The sequence below is a fragment of the Acyrthosiphon pisum genome, chromosome X (genome assembly GCF_005508785.2).
Source record: "Acyrthosiphon pisum isolate AL4f chromosome X, pea_aphid_22Mar2018_4r6ur, whole genome shotgun sequence".
In the NCBI taxonomy this organism is placed as follows: Eukaryota; Metazoa; Arthropoda; class Insecta; order Hemiptera; family Aphididae; genus Acyrthosiphon; species Acyrthosiphon pisum.
The window spans coordinates 8,645,348-8,664,354 of record NC_042493.1 but is presented as its reverse complement, the minus strand read 5'-3'; the positions used below and the strand labels follow the sequence as shown (position 1 = coordinate 8,664,354).

The following is a 19,007-nucleotide window of genomic DNA, read 5'->3' as shown; positions in this document are numbered from 1 at the left end:
ATTCAATGATATAATATCATTGTATAAGAAAAACGATTCTGAGCGGAGACGGTATGTTAGTCTAGGTATAAGACATAATAATATTATATTAGGTACCTATAATAAATTCCAAATTAATCATATCATAATATTTATTAGATACTTATAACGCGTTATACATCAACAAAAAACCGTGGTACTATCATAGATATATAATAGTATACTTTAGAAGTTTCAAGTACCCACAAATAATATTATACAATCACAACAAAATAACTAAAATAGTTATCCTAGGTTTTTAATATGTAATTTCGTCCAAATTTGTACTTAAAATGACTATAAAAATAAACTGTGTAAATGTATTTTTTAGATTTTTTGGTAACAGAATTAATTACTTACGTGGAATCTTGTTTGAAATTTTCAATTCTTAGATACAAAAATTGAACATTTTATAAATTTTTAACTACAAAATAATTTTTCAAATTAAAATTTGATCTTTAAATGCTTATAAAAAAAAATTGTGCCTATGTATTTTTAATATTTTTCAACTGATATTGTAACAATATATCAGGAGCTTTGTATTATATTTATACACTTTTTGGCCCAACAGATAAAACTTTATTGATATTTATAGAAAAAAAAAACTAAAAAAATTTAAAACTTACAATGTCCGTAAACAGCTCAAAAAGAGTCAAATTATTTTAAAAATTTTATCGTATATATAAAATGCTAATATAAACATTCAGTGAAATTTTCAAGTTTCTACAGTCACTCGTTTTTTAATTACAACAAAATAAGAAAATCGTTACGTAAGAAATCGAGTGAATATCAAATGTTGTAAAAATATGAATTTCAAACGCCCATAAAAATTTAATTTGAGTTTCTTATAGACATTTTTTTTTTTGGTAAAGGTAGATTATCCTATAAGGAATCTTGTATTACATTTTAAAATCTTAGATTTAAAAAGAAAAATTTTTATGAATTTATAACTCGAAATAATTTGCAAATTTTCGTGATTTTTCCATATTTTGTCATTTTTTGAACTTTAAATGCTTAAAAAAAAAAACTGTGACTAACGATTTTTAATATTTTTCATCTGCCTTTGAAACAATATACTAGGAGCCGTCTATTAAATTTTCAAGCTTTTTTATCCAACAAATAACATTTTATTGATATTTTTACAAAAAAAACTAAAAAAAAATGGAAAATAAAAATGTCCGTAAAGAGCTCAAAATACATCAAAATATTTTGAAAATGTTATGGTGTATAGAAGATGCTAAGATAAACATTCAGTCAAAATTTCATGTATCTACGGTAATTTTTTTTAAAGTTACACCAAAAACCAAATTCAATTTTGTGAAAAATCGATTTTGCGTAAAAATTCCCGTTTTTCCTTAATTTTTCTTTTGTTTTTCCCGGCGCTTTTGAAAACCACTGGGAAATTTAAATTTTGACCTCCCCAATGCACCAACGATATTCACTTTCTGATCGAACAAGATACTGAAGTTGAAAATCGTAGCATTATTTCGACTACTTATCGTGTACACAGACACAAAAAAAATAAAAAAAAAATAAAAAAATAAAAAAACACACATCATAGTAAAATCAATACATTCATCGTTCCACTCGAATCTAAAAGACACGAAATAAGCTATGTAGAGTGTATCGCGTGCGTCCCACTTTCAACGTTTTAACTTTTTTTTACAATATTTTTGTGCTTAAAAAATTTAATATAATATACTGTTATTTATTTTAAAAATTATTATTGTTATTTAATACAATTTAAAAAAATGTATTATATGATGATAATAATTAATAAAAACAAACAAATTAAAAAATTAATAGGTGATGAATAATACCTAATTATAATTAGGTAAAATTGTAAGGCGTAAGCAATAAAATATTATAGCTATTACAAGCAATATTCGTCAATTTCGTTCGTTTATTTAAGGTAGGTATCACTACATATTTAAATATATGTTTCGCTACAGTTTTGACTAGAGACCTATACCTATAAGAGCTACATATTATAGAGCCTAAGTTTTGACATTCTCCATAATTTTTAATTAAAATGTTGATAGTGGGTAGAATGTAGAATAACTTAAATTTACGTATATAACGTAAGTTCGTCTTTTCTACTTTTTTTAATTATACAATTTTCTACTTTTGAAGTATATTCCTATATATTTAATAATTTAAAGTATTTTATTATTAAAACAATGGTAAATTATATTCCAGTTTGCTATGTACATTTTTTGGTTAAAATAATCAACTACCTATATAATTTAGGTGGGCCTCAGTACACAATTTAGGAGGGGGCCCCGTCGGCATTTGTCGACTAAACGACTGTTAAATCCACCACTGTGTCTAATAGCCTTTGTGTATTATCTACATTATATATTAATCCATTATCCTTATCACCTGATTATTATTATTATTACTTATTACTTAATAATTATTAATTATTATTACTTATTACTTAATAATTATTAATTATTATTATGTTTAATAGCTGCACGTCCGCAGTACGACTGTACGACGAACTGAACGCAGTTGCAGTGCGTACGATTTTAAATCGTAAAAACTATAATAGCAATCAACTGTAATTATTAATTTATTAATAATCTATAATATAAAAATGAATCGCAAAATGTGTTGGTAAGCGCATAACTCAACAACGCCTGGACCAATTTGGCCAATTATTTTTTTTAATGTTCTTACAACGAGAAAAATTCGAATAATTGCTGGGAAGACCCTAAAAACAGCCCTTTTCTTTTTAAAACAGCCCTTACTATAATATGGATACTATAATATTGATCGTCTCCATGGCAATGTAATCACTGATCAAGAACATCATCTATGGTGGTCGATTATTTGTAAGCTCTCTGTTGAACGATTAAAATTATAATGATTTGGTAGATGAACAATTTACAATGTCATTGCATTTTTTATTCATTATTCGTGTATGTATATTATTTAAAGACGTTCATTACGAACTCCTCTTAAATGGTTAGACCGATTTGAATGAATTTTTTTCGTATGCATTTGCGTTTGTTCATCTGATTTTAGTACGGTTAGGTTAGGTTAGGTTAGGATTTTGTATTAATTGATTATATCAATCCACCACAGGTAGAATTCGACAAACTTGGTATAACTTTGATACTTTAGAGTTAAATCATACACTAACGTACATACAGCACGGGGTCCGTGATCTACCGCAGGTAGATTGCCTACCTGATAATGAACTGCTGCGAATCAGAATTTTTATTCCGAGCAACGGAAAAGTTAAGATTAATTTTGAAACCATACACCGAATATTAAATAACGAATTGAACAAAGTTTGAGTCACATATAGTTGGTACACTTAATGGGCAACGAAGTGCACGGGTTCAGCTGGTAGACAATATTATTATCAGTAACAGTGTCAACTTCTAAGGACGTGGGAGTCGATAGTAATAATCACAATACATAATATTAAATATGACGGTTCATATCGTAATAGAAACCTACGCGTAATATACAATACACTAACATTGTATTACGGTGTAGTATGTGTGCAGTCGTGCAGATGTGTACGCGTGTGCTCAATCAGCGCTATTATTGTATAAATTATATTATGTATTGTAGGCAACGCGAATCACTGAACTCATCTATTATACAGTTCAACTCGTTGGCCATTGCAATTTATCGCAAATTATAATATGTATTTACTATTTAACACATTTAATTATTCATAACGTGGTCTATTATTGATGAAACGTGTCGACCTCTATAATAGTACAGCTTAGATCAGTCATATCAGTCCCAAGAATATTATTTTTCATATTTTTATTATTATTTTATCTGAAATAATTCTGTATAATATTGTATGTACAAAATAGCTGTAATACTATAGACTATAATATAGACTTTGAAGACTGAAGTAGTAACATTGATTATATTATAGAGATAGACTATAGATACAAGTAATGTTCTAAACTTAAAGTTTGATAATTCACTGCATATACCAACTAGGTAGGCAAGTATATAATATATTTTAGTCGGGACTACGGAAACAATTTTTCTTTGGGAGGGTATGTCGACTGTGTCATGCACTTCGTTTTCGTAACACTCTAATGCCACTTAATTTGTAGACACTACCTACTCTAAAAATATTGATTCGCCTACATAATGATTAATGATTACATGTGTAGTACAAAATGTATAATACCTATATGGCTATATAATTATGTTCGCCAGTACGCCACACGTCCACACGGTTCATAAATATAATGTGGTATACATTACATCAATACAATACTAATATATTAATTATATTAATTATATTATTTTATCAATACAATTTATCATCAGTAAACTTTGACCTCTGGCTATCACTAAAAATACAAAATATTTACAACAACCTATAATGTATATTTACTATAATTTATAACAACTAATAAGTAATAACATAATATAATATTTTAATCTAGATATCAAGTATTCAAATCAGTTACCCTGCTAATTCCTATACCATATAATAGCGTAAGTCTGTACAACCTAACCAGTGGCGTTTATCCTATGATTATGCATATATTACTTCAGCAACACATAAATGTATAATTTTTTGGGTGAGTCAGTGGATGGATGTTAGGTGATCAATAATTATTTTTTGTACAATGATCTATGATCGAATCATTATAGTGCAGTAGCGGATTCAGGAGAGGGGCACAGGGACACGTGCCCCCCTGTCAATTTTCTATCGACCATTTCTTTTTATGTAACTACGAGTATCATGTAAATTAAAAATGCAGTTAATGAGAATACTACCAACTATTAGTTATTATTTATTATAATCATTATTGTTTAAAAATGATAGTTTGTATGTATAATTAATCAAAATTATACAACTTATATATGTGCCCCCCATTTCTATCAAAATATCGAAGATCCGCCCCTGTCATAGTGTAACAATGTAACATCTAACTAAAAACAAAATTGTACACTAAGCTGAGGCCTTGTATAATAAATAATTATTAATCACCCAACGTTCAACATATAACTTTAAAGTTTAAATGGCTTATGAAAAAATGTATGCTTAGGTATACGTTTAAATATCTAATTTTTTGAACATTTGAATCGCTCACATAAAGTGTAGGTACCTAATACCTATATGGTTAGACTAACTATACACTTTTTAAAATTATTTTTTATAAAAGTAAAAAAAAACTTGTGAGGAATCTATTACATTTTAAACCTTTTTTACTGGTAAAAAATCGTATCATGTATAAATTTTAAAAAAAGGTAAGCAAGTGGGTTTTGCTCTGCTGTACATAAGGTTACAAGTGGGTCACTGCAATGGATGTTGTTAAATTTGAATTCAATAATATAATATCGTTGTACAAGAAAAACGATTCTGAGCGAAGACGGTCAGACAGCGTCGTATGATATTACTAAGTATTACCTATATTTGATGATATTATTGTGAATAAAGTAATTTATATTTAAACTATTTACGTGAAATCTTGTTTTAAATTTTCAATTCTTAGCTATAAAAGTTGAACATTTTATACATTTTTAACTACAAAATAATTATTAAATTTTAAATTTGATAAATTTTGTCAAAAATTGAACATTAAATGCTCATTAAAGAAATTGTGCCTATATATTTTTAATGTTTTTCAACTGATATTGTAACAATATTTCACTATATCAGAAGCCTTATATTAAATTTTCACGCATTTTTACCCAACAAATAAAAATTCATCGACAATATTATAGAAAAAAAACTAAAAAAATTGAAAATTGAAATTGTCTGTAAACAGCTCAAAATAAGTTAAAATATTTTTAAAATTTTATGGTGTATATAACATGAGAATTTAAACATTCAGTCAAATTTTCATGTATCAATAGTTCTTCGTTTTGAATTATAACCAAATAAGAAAATCACTACATGAGAAATCGATTGAATATCCAGTGTTGTAAAAGTATGAACTTTAAACGTCCATAAAAATTTAATTTAACTTTCCGGTAAAGATTTTTTTGTTGATTAAGGTAGAAAAACTTTTAAGAAATCTTGTATTCAATTTTCAATTCTTAGTCTTAAAAAGAAAAATTTTTATGAATTTTTAACTCATAACAATTTGCGCATTATCGTGATTTTTACATGTCTTGTCAACTTTAAATGCTTATAAAAAAAATTGTGGCTATACATTTTTAATATTTTTCAAATATTATTGGAACAATTTATTAGGAGCCTTGAAAATGCCATGGTGTATAGCAAATACTAATATAAACATTCAGTAAAATTTCGATTTTATACAATATCAAAAATTAAAATGCCCATATTTTGCTTGTAAATTAAAATATCGAATAAAAGCCCACGCTTAAGAGTCTGTCAGCGCACTATTTGTTTTCTCTCTCTGGCTCACACGCGACATAGACAAAACACATTTACGCAAAATCATTTTTTCATGCGTTTAAGTAATCTTAGAGTATAGTCACCCATTACAAAAAAGATAGAGAATAATATTTTTGAGGGAATGACATATCGGTTTGTCTAAATATTGCCTCAAAACAATTTAAACATCATTTAAATGTACAGCATTTTTTTGTTTGTTTTGAAAGTCGAATACAAAGTAAAATAATAATAAAATATAAAATCGATATTTCATTCTCTCAAAAATATTATTCTCCATCTTTTTTATAATAGGTTACTTTACTCTAAGATTACTTAAACGCATAGAAAAGATTACTTTGCGTAAATGGGTTTTGTCTATGTTGCGCGTGGCCCAGAGAGAGAAAACGAATAGTGCGCTGACATCGTCTCAAGCACATATAATGTTATTATCTAAAAAAATTATGATAGGTCAAATCACTCTAATGTCAAAACTAACAGCACACTGTTGAAAATAGTGAACAAAAATTTGGTATGTCGTACGTGCGTAAGACGGAGACAACAAAATATGCTCTTAGGTAAAATATAATATGGCAACCCAAATGTATGCCCACTGGAGGCATTAAGTATACCGTATTCAATCCGCAGAGGTGTATCCAGGATAAAATTCAGGACACTGAACAGGCCCGGTTATAAGAAAAATTCGTACAATATACATATTTATTTTTAAAGGAATTTTTATCATAATAAAATAATATGGTTGTTGACGGTTCACAAATACTTCATGTTTTCACTAGAAGCGCTTGACATTAAGATTTTAATGTTCGGTGTGTTAATATAAAAAATAAATATACAGTTTCTTGTTTTTAATTTAAAAACGCATATTTTTGGTATATTACGAGAGTTCAAAATCTGGGTAGGCACGGGCCTACCAGGTCTACCCGCTGACACGCCACTTGGTCAATGAGTGACCAATACTGAGCTGCGGACGAAAACTCTTCGTTCACCCGCCCTAAAGCGCACTATAGTGCATATACTGCTGTTGTAGTCCTGGTTGCTCATTAAACGCGGTTTAGTCATCTACACGAAATAAAAAAAAATAATGTATATATTTCCAAATTACAATTCAATTTTCTCATATTATTTCACGTTACAAGTACACAATTTATTACCTTTCGTTTATCTCTAACATCTATCCCATTATACCCTATATGTACCTACTATCTCAATACTTTAAGTGATACGTTTCTTGAAATTATGTCCAACTGTCCAAGCACTAAGCAGTAAGCAGGCACTAAGTTAAGACATAAGGAAGTACCTCGTCAGTCGTCACCATAGAACATATTTTATGTTCTATGCCATCACTGAACAACATAATAATATAATCAGTGGCGTATTTATGTTTTGGATTTGCAGGGGGTATGATTTTATCCAGTAGCGGAGCATATAGCTCCGCTTTTAAAGTTAGAAGTTTTAAGTTAGGACTCTGAAAACTTTTGCATATTATATAGGTACAGCTTATGGGGGGGATTGATCCTCTTGACCCCCCCCCCGCTTCTGTATAATATAGTTATAATTTTTGCTGTTTTCGTTTTTGTTACTATTAAATATAAGGTTCTTACATTATATAGGTTGCATGTTCATACAAAACGTAAGAAACTTAAAATTAAAAACATATTATATAATTGTGACGTAGGTAATAATATATATTAATAATAAAATATAATAATTAATAATAATAATAAATAATAATAATAGTAGTAATAATAATAATAATAATAATAATAATAATACCTAATAATAATAATAATAATAATAATAATAATAGTAATAATAATAATAATAATAATAATAATAATAGTAATAATAATAATAATAATAATAATAATAATAATAATAATAATAATAATAATAGTAATAATAATAATAATAATAATAATAATAATAATAATAATAATAATAATAATAATAATAATAATAATAATAATAATAATAATAATAATAATAATAATAATAATAATAATAATAATAATAATAATAATAATAATAATAATAATAATAATAATAATAACAATAATAATAATAATAATAATAATAATAATAATAATACATCCGCCAGCCTACCGGCTACCGCCACCAAAGGTTGATGCTTGCGCCGGAAATCACAACCGTAGTAAAAATACTAACGGCCAACACACACTGCGAGCGGGACATAGTGCGTCATGTAGCTTGTACAAAATAATATTTACAATACTGTTGTCGAGGCCGTGCGATATATATTATGATGTACAATTTACCAGCTATATACGATTGATGTAGCCTGGTCCCCAGAAATCGTTCTAAATCGATCACATTATCAAAATTATTACGATCCACGTATTATATTACCGTTTGTGTATTTTTCATGGTATTTAGCGCTAACGTAATTGTAATAAATAATTATATGGGTATGTGATATCACCTATAATAGTATTATAGCCATTATATTAGGTATTATCGATCCATACGATTGTAATTTATCTTTTTTGCTACAACGCTATCAATTGACGTATTAACCTGCTATATGTTTACCGGACGGTGACTACGTGACTACCTAGCGGTGAGTACCTATACATGATACATATAGTAACATATTATTATTATTTTATTTCAATGCAATAAGGCGAATGGCCGCCAAGCCTTAAATATATTATACAAGCATACCTAGCGGTCGATTTCATTTTCAAATTGTACAAATTTCGCAGTCTATAATGTTCAGTCAAATATAAAATAAGTACCTATTTTTGAATACTTCTACCTTTTAGGTATTTTTTAAATAGTAATATTTTTAGCTAATTTACAAATAAACTATATAGGTAATACTAGTAAGAGTATTTTTTTAGTGTCAACTCTAAACGTGTCATTGTATGGCTTGCACCTAATTATTATGTCAGACAGTTTCGTACCTTATACATATTATATTCTATAGCTACGCGAGTACTTTAAAATAACGTTTTTAAAATATTTAATTGCATTTCTACAAAGTATAAACTAAAACTGCTTGTGTTCGAATTCTCGACAGTTTACAACACTGCAGAGTGCAGTTCATGCACGCTAGTATGGTACCTACCCATCATCTACAACTACATACATATTATAGCTATATAAGTACGCGATGAGTACACAAAGACACTGAAAGAGAGAGAGAGAGAGAGAGAGAGAGAGAGAGAGAGAGAGAGAGAGAGAGAGAGAGAGAGAGGAGAGGAGAGAGAGGAGGGAGAGGAGAGAGATAGAGATAGAGAGAGAGAGACCTTTGTCGCATGCATGTTTCCGTCACGGTTAGATTATGGGCTTATGGCTGAAATAGAAGTGAAACGGTGTTAACGAATCGAAAGAGGAGAATTCGATCCGCGATCGTGTTTGTCGGTGTTTGTCGGTCTTCAATATTTCGATTTTAATAAGGCTTAACATCTCAAACTCGTCCACTTTTTAAGTGGTTTTAAAACATATTTGAGAAATATAAAAATTAACAATCGTCAATCAACATAATATATTTAATTATTTAAATGCATTCACAAAGTAATTAACAATTAAGCAGTGTTATTATTTATTAAAAACACTAGTGTAAATTGGTTTATTACGTAATTAAGTAGCCTATTTCCAAAACCGATTATTTTTATAGTCGTATGGGTACCGAAAAATTAATATGGATATTATAATTTTAAATAGGTAGTTATTAGAGATATCTAACATAATAGTTTAATTTTATTTTGAACTAAATTTACAAACGCCTCTATATACTAAAAAGTATATTTTAATTTAAGTTATTTTTCCCAATGCGTTAATCTATTATGTATGGCCAATCTTTTAATAATATTTTTAATTTTCTATATCGGCCGAAAGCATTGCTGTAAAATGCACAATATCGGCGTAGCAAACATTTTAGGTCCTGTATAGGTATAAATATATCATACTAGTACCTATATTACACGATGATACCTATATAGGCTATAATATTATGACTATGTAACAAACTGTAATGTTTTATTTTCATTAAAAACATTTTGGCTTATCGTATCCGATCGCAACGTTATTCGCTGTATTATACATTATGCGCTGGTGCTATACAGACTACAGTTGTAATAATTAATAGTTTTATTATGAGTTGAAATCGTTAAATGCAATTCGAGATAATTATTATTATCGGATGATTTTTTTTAAAGCAAAGTTTGTTCACTAATCATTAGAATATATTAATATCTTAGGCCGCTATGTTAAATAACAAACAACAGCGTTATACCTATTAATTATTATTATTTTTTGATACTAGCCTTAAAAATGTTACAACTTACGAATGACGTTTTAATTCACTCTGTAGAATATAAATTGTCGAGTTAAGACCGAATTTGCCCCAGTTTCAGTCAAGTGGCTTCATAGATGGCGCTACTAACGATAACTTTTTTGCCCTCACTTACCGCGGCTCTCGATAATAATTTCCATCCACTTATCTCTTATCTTCCTACCATAAATAATATAATATTTATAATACAATATAAATATATAATACAATACATGCATTCATAGAGTATACAGTACACACGCATAGTATGTATTTATTATAATAAATGCATCAATAATTAACGTTGTTATCATTATTATTGATAAATAATTAATTTCATTCGCTACCTGTAGCCTGCTGGTAGTTGTTTCGATAGAGTTTAATCCTTTTTTTAAAGTTTAATCTGTTATTTTACAGCCGATGTACCTACGTTATTAATTTTAATTGATTTGCTTGTTTTTTTTTCATCTCGGAAAATAACTCGCAGTTTTTGCACTGTTCAGTGCTCATCAAATACTCACATTTTGCCGACCGAAAACGTTTACACAAAATGAGGCTGATTGGTTATAGACTGGCCAAAAATCTGGAGAAAATGGTCGATTTCTACTCGCAGTTTAATCCATCATCATTATCCATTAAACAGTTCATTGACTTTGGTGAGTAATTTACAATTATTAAGCCGATACCATTATTTTCTTTCATGGCATTCACAATAGTTAACAATGGTATTACATGCATGTCTATTGATGCAAAATTATTAATATTTGTCACTCATAATCTTCATTGTGCAGGCGTCTATAGTCTATTTTATATTCAGTATATAATTTAACAGTAACCATTTGATAACAAGATTATCAGAGATTGTATCATTTTTTTGATTCAAAGGTTAAGTCTAAACAATTTTATTGTACAAATTCCGAATGTAAATATTCTATAATATAGACATATTATGTGACCATGTATAATAAATACAGATTTTACTTTTTCATCATTTTATATGAATTAAGTTGGATATTTCTTTCATTTTAAACTTTCAAGGATTGTTTTATTATTATAGCTTTGTACCTACAAGGTATACTACTGATAAATGTATTGCAATTATAATCATTTGAAGGTCGGTTGTAATGAATTTTATTACTGACCTAGAAAGTAAATGCTATTTTATTTATAACATAATGACGTATTGCATATTTACTTCAATATTTACCAAACGCATAAAATCTAGCATCTGCAGAGTTAAAATAATTTCTCTAAATAATGCTTTTTTTCTTTTTATTATTAGTTTTTTTTTATCGAATTAATAATATACATTTTGGGTACCAATAATATATAATTATCTACAAATTATTTTCAACAATAAATAATTATATTAGTATTATATTAAAAATGTTTTTAAGCTTCTAAGTAATATTTCCGTCTAAATGTACATAAGTTGAACAGCAATTATTGTTGAGGTTGTTCCATCGAGATCAGATACAATTATATTTTTGTGAATTATTCTTGTTTTAGTTTTTTACTCGGTTTTTTATAATTATTTTATTCTTAAATGTAAGACTGTGTAGGTATGTCCATGTTTAAAAAAAAAAAAATTGTCCGGTGATTAAAAATTAAAAATAATTATGTACCTAGCGAAAAGCTTAAAAGTATTGATAATTATTAAAAAATTAATTCAGATAGAATATTGGTAGATTGCCTGTTTTAGTGCCATTAGTTCAATCTTAAGTTACCTATAGATTGCACATTTCGATCAGTGCTTTAAATTCTATTGTCTTGCCTTTACCGCTACAGTGTGTGGGGATCTTTATACCTTTACACTGTACATACCTTTCAACTTCAGTACAATTAGAAACTAAACTAAAATTAGCAATCTATATATATCATTTAAATACCTACCTTTATCCTGTAATAATGTTGAATAATTGTTTATAAATTAATTACATTATAAGCATACTTAATTTATTATTATATTATATGTATCAAATAAGAGCCAAAAGCCTAAGAAAAAAAAACAAAAATCCTCCTAAGTAAAACTATATTTATTCGAACAATATTAGAATTATTATTACAAAATATAGGTACTATATCCAAGAAAATATTGAAAAAATAGGTTAATAATTATGGATTTTACTGATAACTTGTATTATTGCAGATATTGATTTATTTGAGATTAAATCTTGTGAATATTTATGTTCTTTTAAATATTCTATGTATTATTATTTTTATTATTAATATGTATCAATACAGGTTTAAAGGCAAATGAACAAAAATCATATCAATTTTTAAAGAAAGAACTACCCGTTCGTTTGGCAAATATTATGAAAGAAATTCACTTGCTACCAGATAATTTGTTGAAAATGCCATCTGTGAATTTAGTGAATAATTGGTACGCACAATCTTTCAATGAAATGATTGAATTTGAAGTCGATGATGGATGTACTGAACAAACTTTAAACAAGTAAGTATAAAATTTAATCCTTAAAAATATTAATATTATTAAAATTAAATATAAATACCTACTCTACATTTTTAGTCTGTAATATAATACAATGATAGCCATATTATACAAAATAAACTAGATAGATTTTAATATTTTATGCAAAGTTAAGAATTATACTCTTATACTTTTGTATAGTATATTCTTCTACTTGTTTTTAATAACATGATTTTATTTCAAATCAATAAATGTACTTTAGTTATCAATTTGTAATTTGGTGATAATTTACCATTGCACTTATGACTTATATACATGAATTTATAAATTATAGTTTATATTATATTCATCTTCTTACTTAAAAATAATTATAAATTTATAGTTTTATAATTTTTAATAATAATAAATGTGATAAAAACAAATTTGCCAGAAAAAAATGTTTAATTCTGTATCTACTAGAAGTTTAATTTAAATTTACTCATATAGGTAATTAATACTTCAATGTTTATTGTTTATTATAAAACTAATAGTTGTTTTTTTAATAATTAATGTTTTAGATTTTGTCAAATATTAGTAAAAATTCGTAATCGTCATTCAGATGTTGTCCAAACAATGGCACAAGGGGTTTTAGAGCTGAAAGATTCACATGAAATCGATTTGCATACTGAAAACAGCATTCAATATTTTCTTGATCGTTTTTATATGTCTCGAATTGGTATTCGTATGCTTATTAACCAGCATAGTAAGTTTAAAGAAGGTGTTTAAAATATTTTCTTTTTTAACATTTGATTTATTTGTGTTTTGTTTCTAAGCATTATTATTTGGTGACCATATAAACAATAATAACCATCATCAACATATTGGTTGTATTGATCCTTATTGTGATGTAATAAGCGTTGTGAAAGATGCATACGAGAATGCTAGATTTTTGTGTGACCAATATTATTTGACCTCACCTGAATTAGAAATCTGTAAAAGTATTGGTAAGTTTAATCATGTATAATATTGATGCTCCCAAATATTTTATTGTATTTAATTGTATAGATGCTGATGATGAGCCAATTAAAATTGTTTATGTGCCATCACATTTGTATCATATTCTATTTGAATTATTCAAAAATTCAATGAGAGCTACTGTTGAGCATCATAAGACTGATATTCTACCACCATTGCATGTAACAATCGTAAAAGGAAAAGAAGATGTCTGTGTTAAAGTGAGTTTAAAAATGGTGTTGATATATTATGTTCTATATTCATGTAACCTTAGGTTTGAGGTATGGAAACGTCCATGGTTTATATCGATTGCCATTTGTCATATGTTGATGTTATCTAAAAGAATATCGTACATTGTCAGTAGTATTATTTTTGTTTATTATTAGTGGAAAACTTTCCTGGATAAATTTTATTTTTAATGTTTAAATTAACGGTTCCCAAACTGTGCGCATGGGTCTTTACGGGGGCACCGTATATATAGTTTAAATTAATTAAATATTTTCATATTACCCATTACAATTTTTACTGGTTTTTATTTAATTTTTCTATTTTGTATGATAGTCATGATATGACTTTGGGAAGGGCACCCTGAGAAAACCTTGGTTCAAATAGGGATCCGTGAGCCAAAAAAGTTTGGGACCCTAGGCCTAACAAATATTTGAGTATTATTGGTAGATAATAATCATCTTCTTAATAAATAGTACTGTTTTATTTTCTACTTAATAACATTGTATAATATTTATAAGGATAAATGTTTCATTAATAATCTTAATCTAATAAAGGTTAAACAAAATTAGCTTAATATATTATATTTAGCGTATAAATCAGATTAAACTTAAAACAGGGAAAAATAGAATCATCTTGTACTTTTTGACATAGATAAGGATAACCAAATACATGTATGTTAAGTTAGTTATAAAACTTATAGTTATCATAATATAAAAGATATGAGAGGTTGAGAGTAAGATAAACATGTGTTCAAAATGTATGTATAATTAGATACTTATAATGTTTTATTATCTCCACAGGTGTCTGATCAAGGTGGTGGCATTCCAAGGAGTTTGAGTGAACGCATGTTTCACTATATGTATTCAACTGCACCACAACCTTCAAAATCAGATGCACATACAGTGCCATTAGCTGGAAAGTATTTTTAAACAATTTTTTTAAATAAAATATAAAAAAGTATACAGATTTTTAATGTAAAGGTGTTTACAATTTTAGGGTATGGTTATGGACTTCCTATTTCTAGGCTTTACGCTAGATATTTGCACGGAGATTTAGTTTTGTTGTCTTGTGATGGATTTGGTACCGAAGCCATTATTTACTTGAAAGTAAGAAATAATTTATACTATCAAGATGAAATATCAAATCATGTTTGATAATAGTTATAGTTTTCAATTACAATATAGTTATCCAATAATTGTAAATTTTGATCTATTAAAATTAATAATATCAACATATAATTAAAAAACAATATTTATTTTTACTTAATACATTAGTTTTTACAGTAGTTCTGCTTAGCAGACCTGAGTACCTGTACAGCATTTAAGTAATTGGCTATTAAAATCCTAGCAAATTAAATCCCTTGACCTCAGATATAAATATATAGAAAACTAATTAAAAAGTTAATCGTTTTATTACATTTTACTATTAAAAACATAAAATATTATTTATCATCAATATACTTTATGTTATAGTAGAACTTTTTAATTATTGTACCTAAGTAAATGCTTTACATTTATTTCGAGAATTCTATCTAGACTGCCATGAAAAGATTTCTAAAATTTAGAATTAAATAAAACACAAAGTTTTTAAATAACTTAATTCTAATTTCTATAGTACTCAGCTTGGAATTGGTACTGCCAGCTCCCCTAGTATTAACTATTTCTTTAATTGAAATTATTTTTTTAGGCTTTATCAAATGAAGCTAATGAGTTGTTGCCAATATACAATAAGATGTCAACCAGGTTTTATAAAACAACTGATCACACTATTGATTGGAGAAGTACTTGCAATCACACACCGATCAGTCAGCAACAATTCACACAAACACAATGAGTACAAACTGACCATTTGAGAAGCTATTTAGTCGCCATTTATATACAAAAATAATACTATAATGGATTTTTTTTTTGATTTTAATTTATTTTAGTTATTAATTTTTTTAGATATTAGAAATTTTATCTTAATTGGTAAAAAGGAATTTTTTTGGATATAATTCCTCTACTCTCATGATATATTATATTGTATTAGCTCATTTAGTAAATATATTATTGAGAGACTCAATCAAGGTTAATTTTCATGGATATGGAAAATTTGAATTTATTATATAAATGGAACTTTTAACTATATTATCTTTATTAATTGTCCAATGAATGGATACATTCTAATTGTCTGTTTAAAAATTTAAGATGGCAATTGCATTAATTTTATTATTGAAATATACACACTGTTAGATCATTAAGCTAATGGTTATTAGAATGTAGTTACAAAAAAAACCACACTGAGAGTTATTTGACTTGCATAGATTTAATATACTAAAATATGTGTTCTAGTTTAAATACATTACATATTTATATAATTTGTTATTTAAAAACAATCGAATTAAACCATTCTTTTATACTTTTACACCAACATTATTTTTATTTAAAAGAGTTGTCTACTTTAATCTTATCAATTATCATAATATTATGTTGGTGATTTTGATTTCTTTTAAATGTAATTAAATTTTTTCATTGTATACTTCTGTTTCTTTTTATAAACCAACCTTACCTCTTTTTAATTTATTAATTATTCAACATTCAATTAAATTAACAAAGTGAAAATAAAGGAGTTAAATTTAAAAAAAAAAATAGGAGTTTTCTCTGTAAGCTAAGATGATTGGTTGAACTTTCATTATATCCTAATCAAACAATTTAATTGTCTTACTGTAAATTATATATTAAAATAAAAATTGTTATTCAATTAAATAGATTAGGTATTTAATTTGTATAAATGAATACCATGATCAGAAATTTAATTGTAATTTTTTTTTTGGTCAAAGGTTTAATCAAGACTTATCAAGTTATTAATATAGTTTAAGAAAATTGCCAAATTTAGCCTTATTATTAGTAGTTACTATGATTAACTTCACTTAATAATACAATTAAGAGTCTCACTTAATTATTATCACACTTAATATAAATTTGTATTATATTTTTTCTTAGATGAGACTAATAATTTAATTAGGTATGCAGTTTTATAATATGTAATAATGATAATTTTAAATTGTGTTAAAATATTTACTTTTTTTTTATAACAATTATAGCTACCCCCGAAGGTATTTTAAATTGTTTTAGTTATCTGCATTTAGTTGATATTATTTTGGTTTATGTTTCAGACATGGTTTTAAATAATTTGGTTCTGTATGTGTGAAAAATAAATATTTTAAATGTATAATACAATTAGTGTTTGATACTGTTTTGTAAGAAAACCAAAAAAAAAAAAAACAAACAATATTGTATAACAAACAAAAACACGTGATGTGAATAAAATAATTATTATAGAAAAAAATCCCACCGTTTGATTGTAAAAAACTTGGTGTTTCCATATCATATTATAAAAACATCTACAAATTAAACTGAATTTTTCAATATAATTATAGCACATATTACTACAAATCTATCTAATGCATTTAAATTGTTTATAAGATATAATTCTAACACTTTATTGATCGTAATATTAGATTGAACTTTGTAGATACTAATAAAAATAATAATTTTTAACTAGACCTGTGTTACTTAATGAAAAATAAATTACATTTAGTAAAATTTTAAATAGTGAATAATGAAATGAGAATTTTACTTACCATAAAAGTTTTATTTTTACAAAATGTATGAATTATATTTTAAGTAAAAGTAGAAAATACTTTGTTAATTATAATATTATTCAGCCCTAATTGGCTAACTTAGATGTTTGTTTGTAAACAATTATTGTACAGCGAAATTTATATTTTATATTTTTGATTATAGTATCTTATGATGATGTCGTGTAGCTAGGAAGTACACAAAAGACACAATGTAAGATAGTATTCACAGAAATATTGCAAAATAATTGTTTTAACTAATTTGATTAAAATGTTTTTTTATTCTATCAGTATAATTTTGTATGTACCTAAGTATGAAGTTGTAATGGTCAACATTACTAAAATTAGTACTTTCGGTAGATATTTTACATATTAATTTTTAAGTAATTTGCAGTTTCTTGTAATGAAATTTGACATTTATAATAAGTTATTAATAACTAAAATAAAACAGAAATTTAATGTTTAAAATGAAAGTTATTACCTATAGAATTTTTAAGTATTAACATTACTGTTGACTCTTACAAGTTGAATGTTTTTTAAAATTTTTTTTTTTGAGATTAAAGGCTTCAACAGCAAGGTCATTAGCCTACAATTATATTCACATACGTTAATTGGGTAGATTATTTGCTTGGTTAAATTACAGTGTTGAATTTACAGTATACGTTTTATTTTGTTTTATCGATATGTTGATGTAGTTATCTTATATTATTTTAAATTTAGGTATCTATCCCGATGGTTTTGAAAATGATTTTTACAGAGACGAATAGTAGGCAATCTTTTTTTCTAATTATTATTGTTATCAATATTATCTATAATAATTCAAATTCATGAACGTAAATAAGGCTTATCTACCTAGGTCCATCAAAAGTTCTTTTTTTTTAGATATTTTTAAATTTATGTGATATAGCCTAATGCAATGCAATGGATAAAATTAAAAATTAATTAAATTAAATTATTATTATTGGTTAGGTTAGTTAGGTTGGTTGGTTATACACAAACATTTGTTGTCTCCGTCTTATAAGTGCGTAACATAGCAAATTGTACGCTCATCAGATCACGTTTT

The 19,007-nt window shown here is 26.4% G+C and overlaps 1 protein-coding gene across 3 annotated transcripts; it reads left to right on the top strand.

The window, feature by feature from the left end:
- The first annotated feature begins 8,543 nt into the window (after window positions 1-8,543).
- LOC100166307 (pyruvate dehydrogenase (acetyl-transferring) kinase, mitochondrial) lies at window positions 8,544-17,867 on the top strand. 3 transcript variants are annotated; one of them, XM_008183533.3, is made up of 9 exons: window positions 8,544-8,954; window positions 11,161-11,329; window positions 12,918-13,128; window positions 13,662-13,846; window positions 13,917-14,087; window positions 14,149-14,318; window positions 15,126-15,240; window positions 15,322-15,431; window positions 16,012-17,867. In XM_008183533.3, exons 2-9 carry the CDS (start codon window positions 11,224-11,226, stop codon window positions 16,156-16,158), a joined length of 1,215 nt encoding a protein of 404 aa, XP_008181755.1. In that variant the 5' UTR covers window positions 8,544-8,954; window positions 11,161-11,223; the 3' UTR covers window positions 16,159-17,867. The 3 variants fall into 3 exon arrangements, with proteins under 3 accessions (XP_008181755.1, XP_008181756.1, XP_008181754.1); XM_008183534.3 differs by lacking the exon at window positions 8,544-8,954 and adding an exon at window positions 10,807-10,939; XM_008183532.3 differs by lacking the exon at window positions 8,544-8,954 and having other exon boundaries at window positions 10,901-11,329.
- Window positions 17,868-19,007: the final 1,140 nt, after the last annotated feature.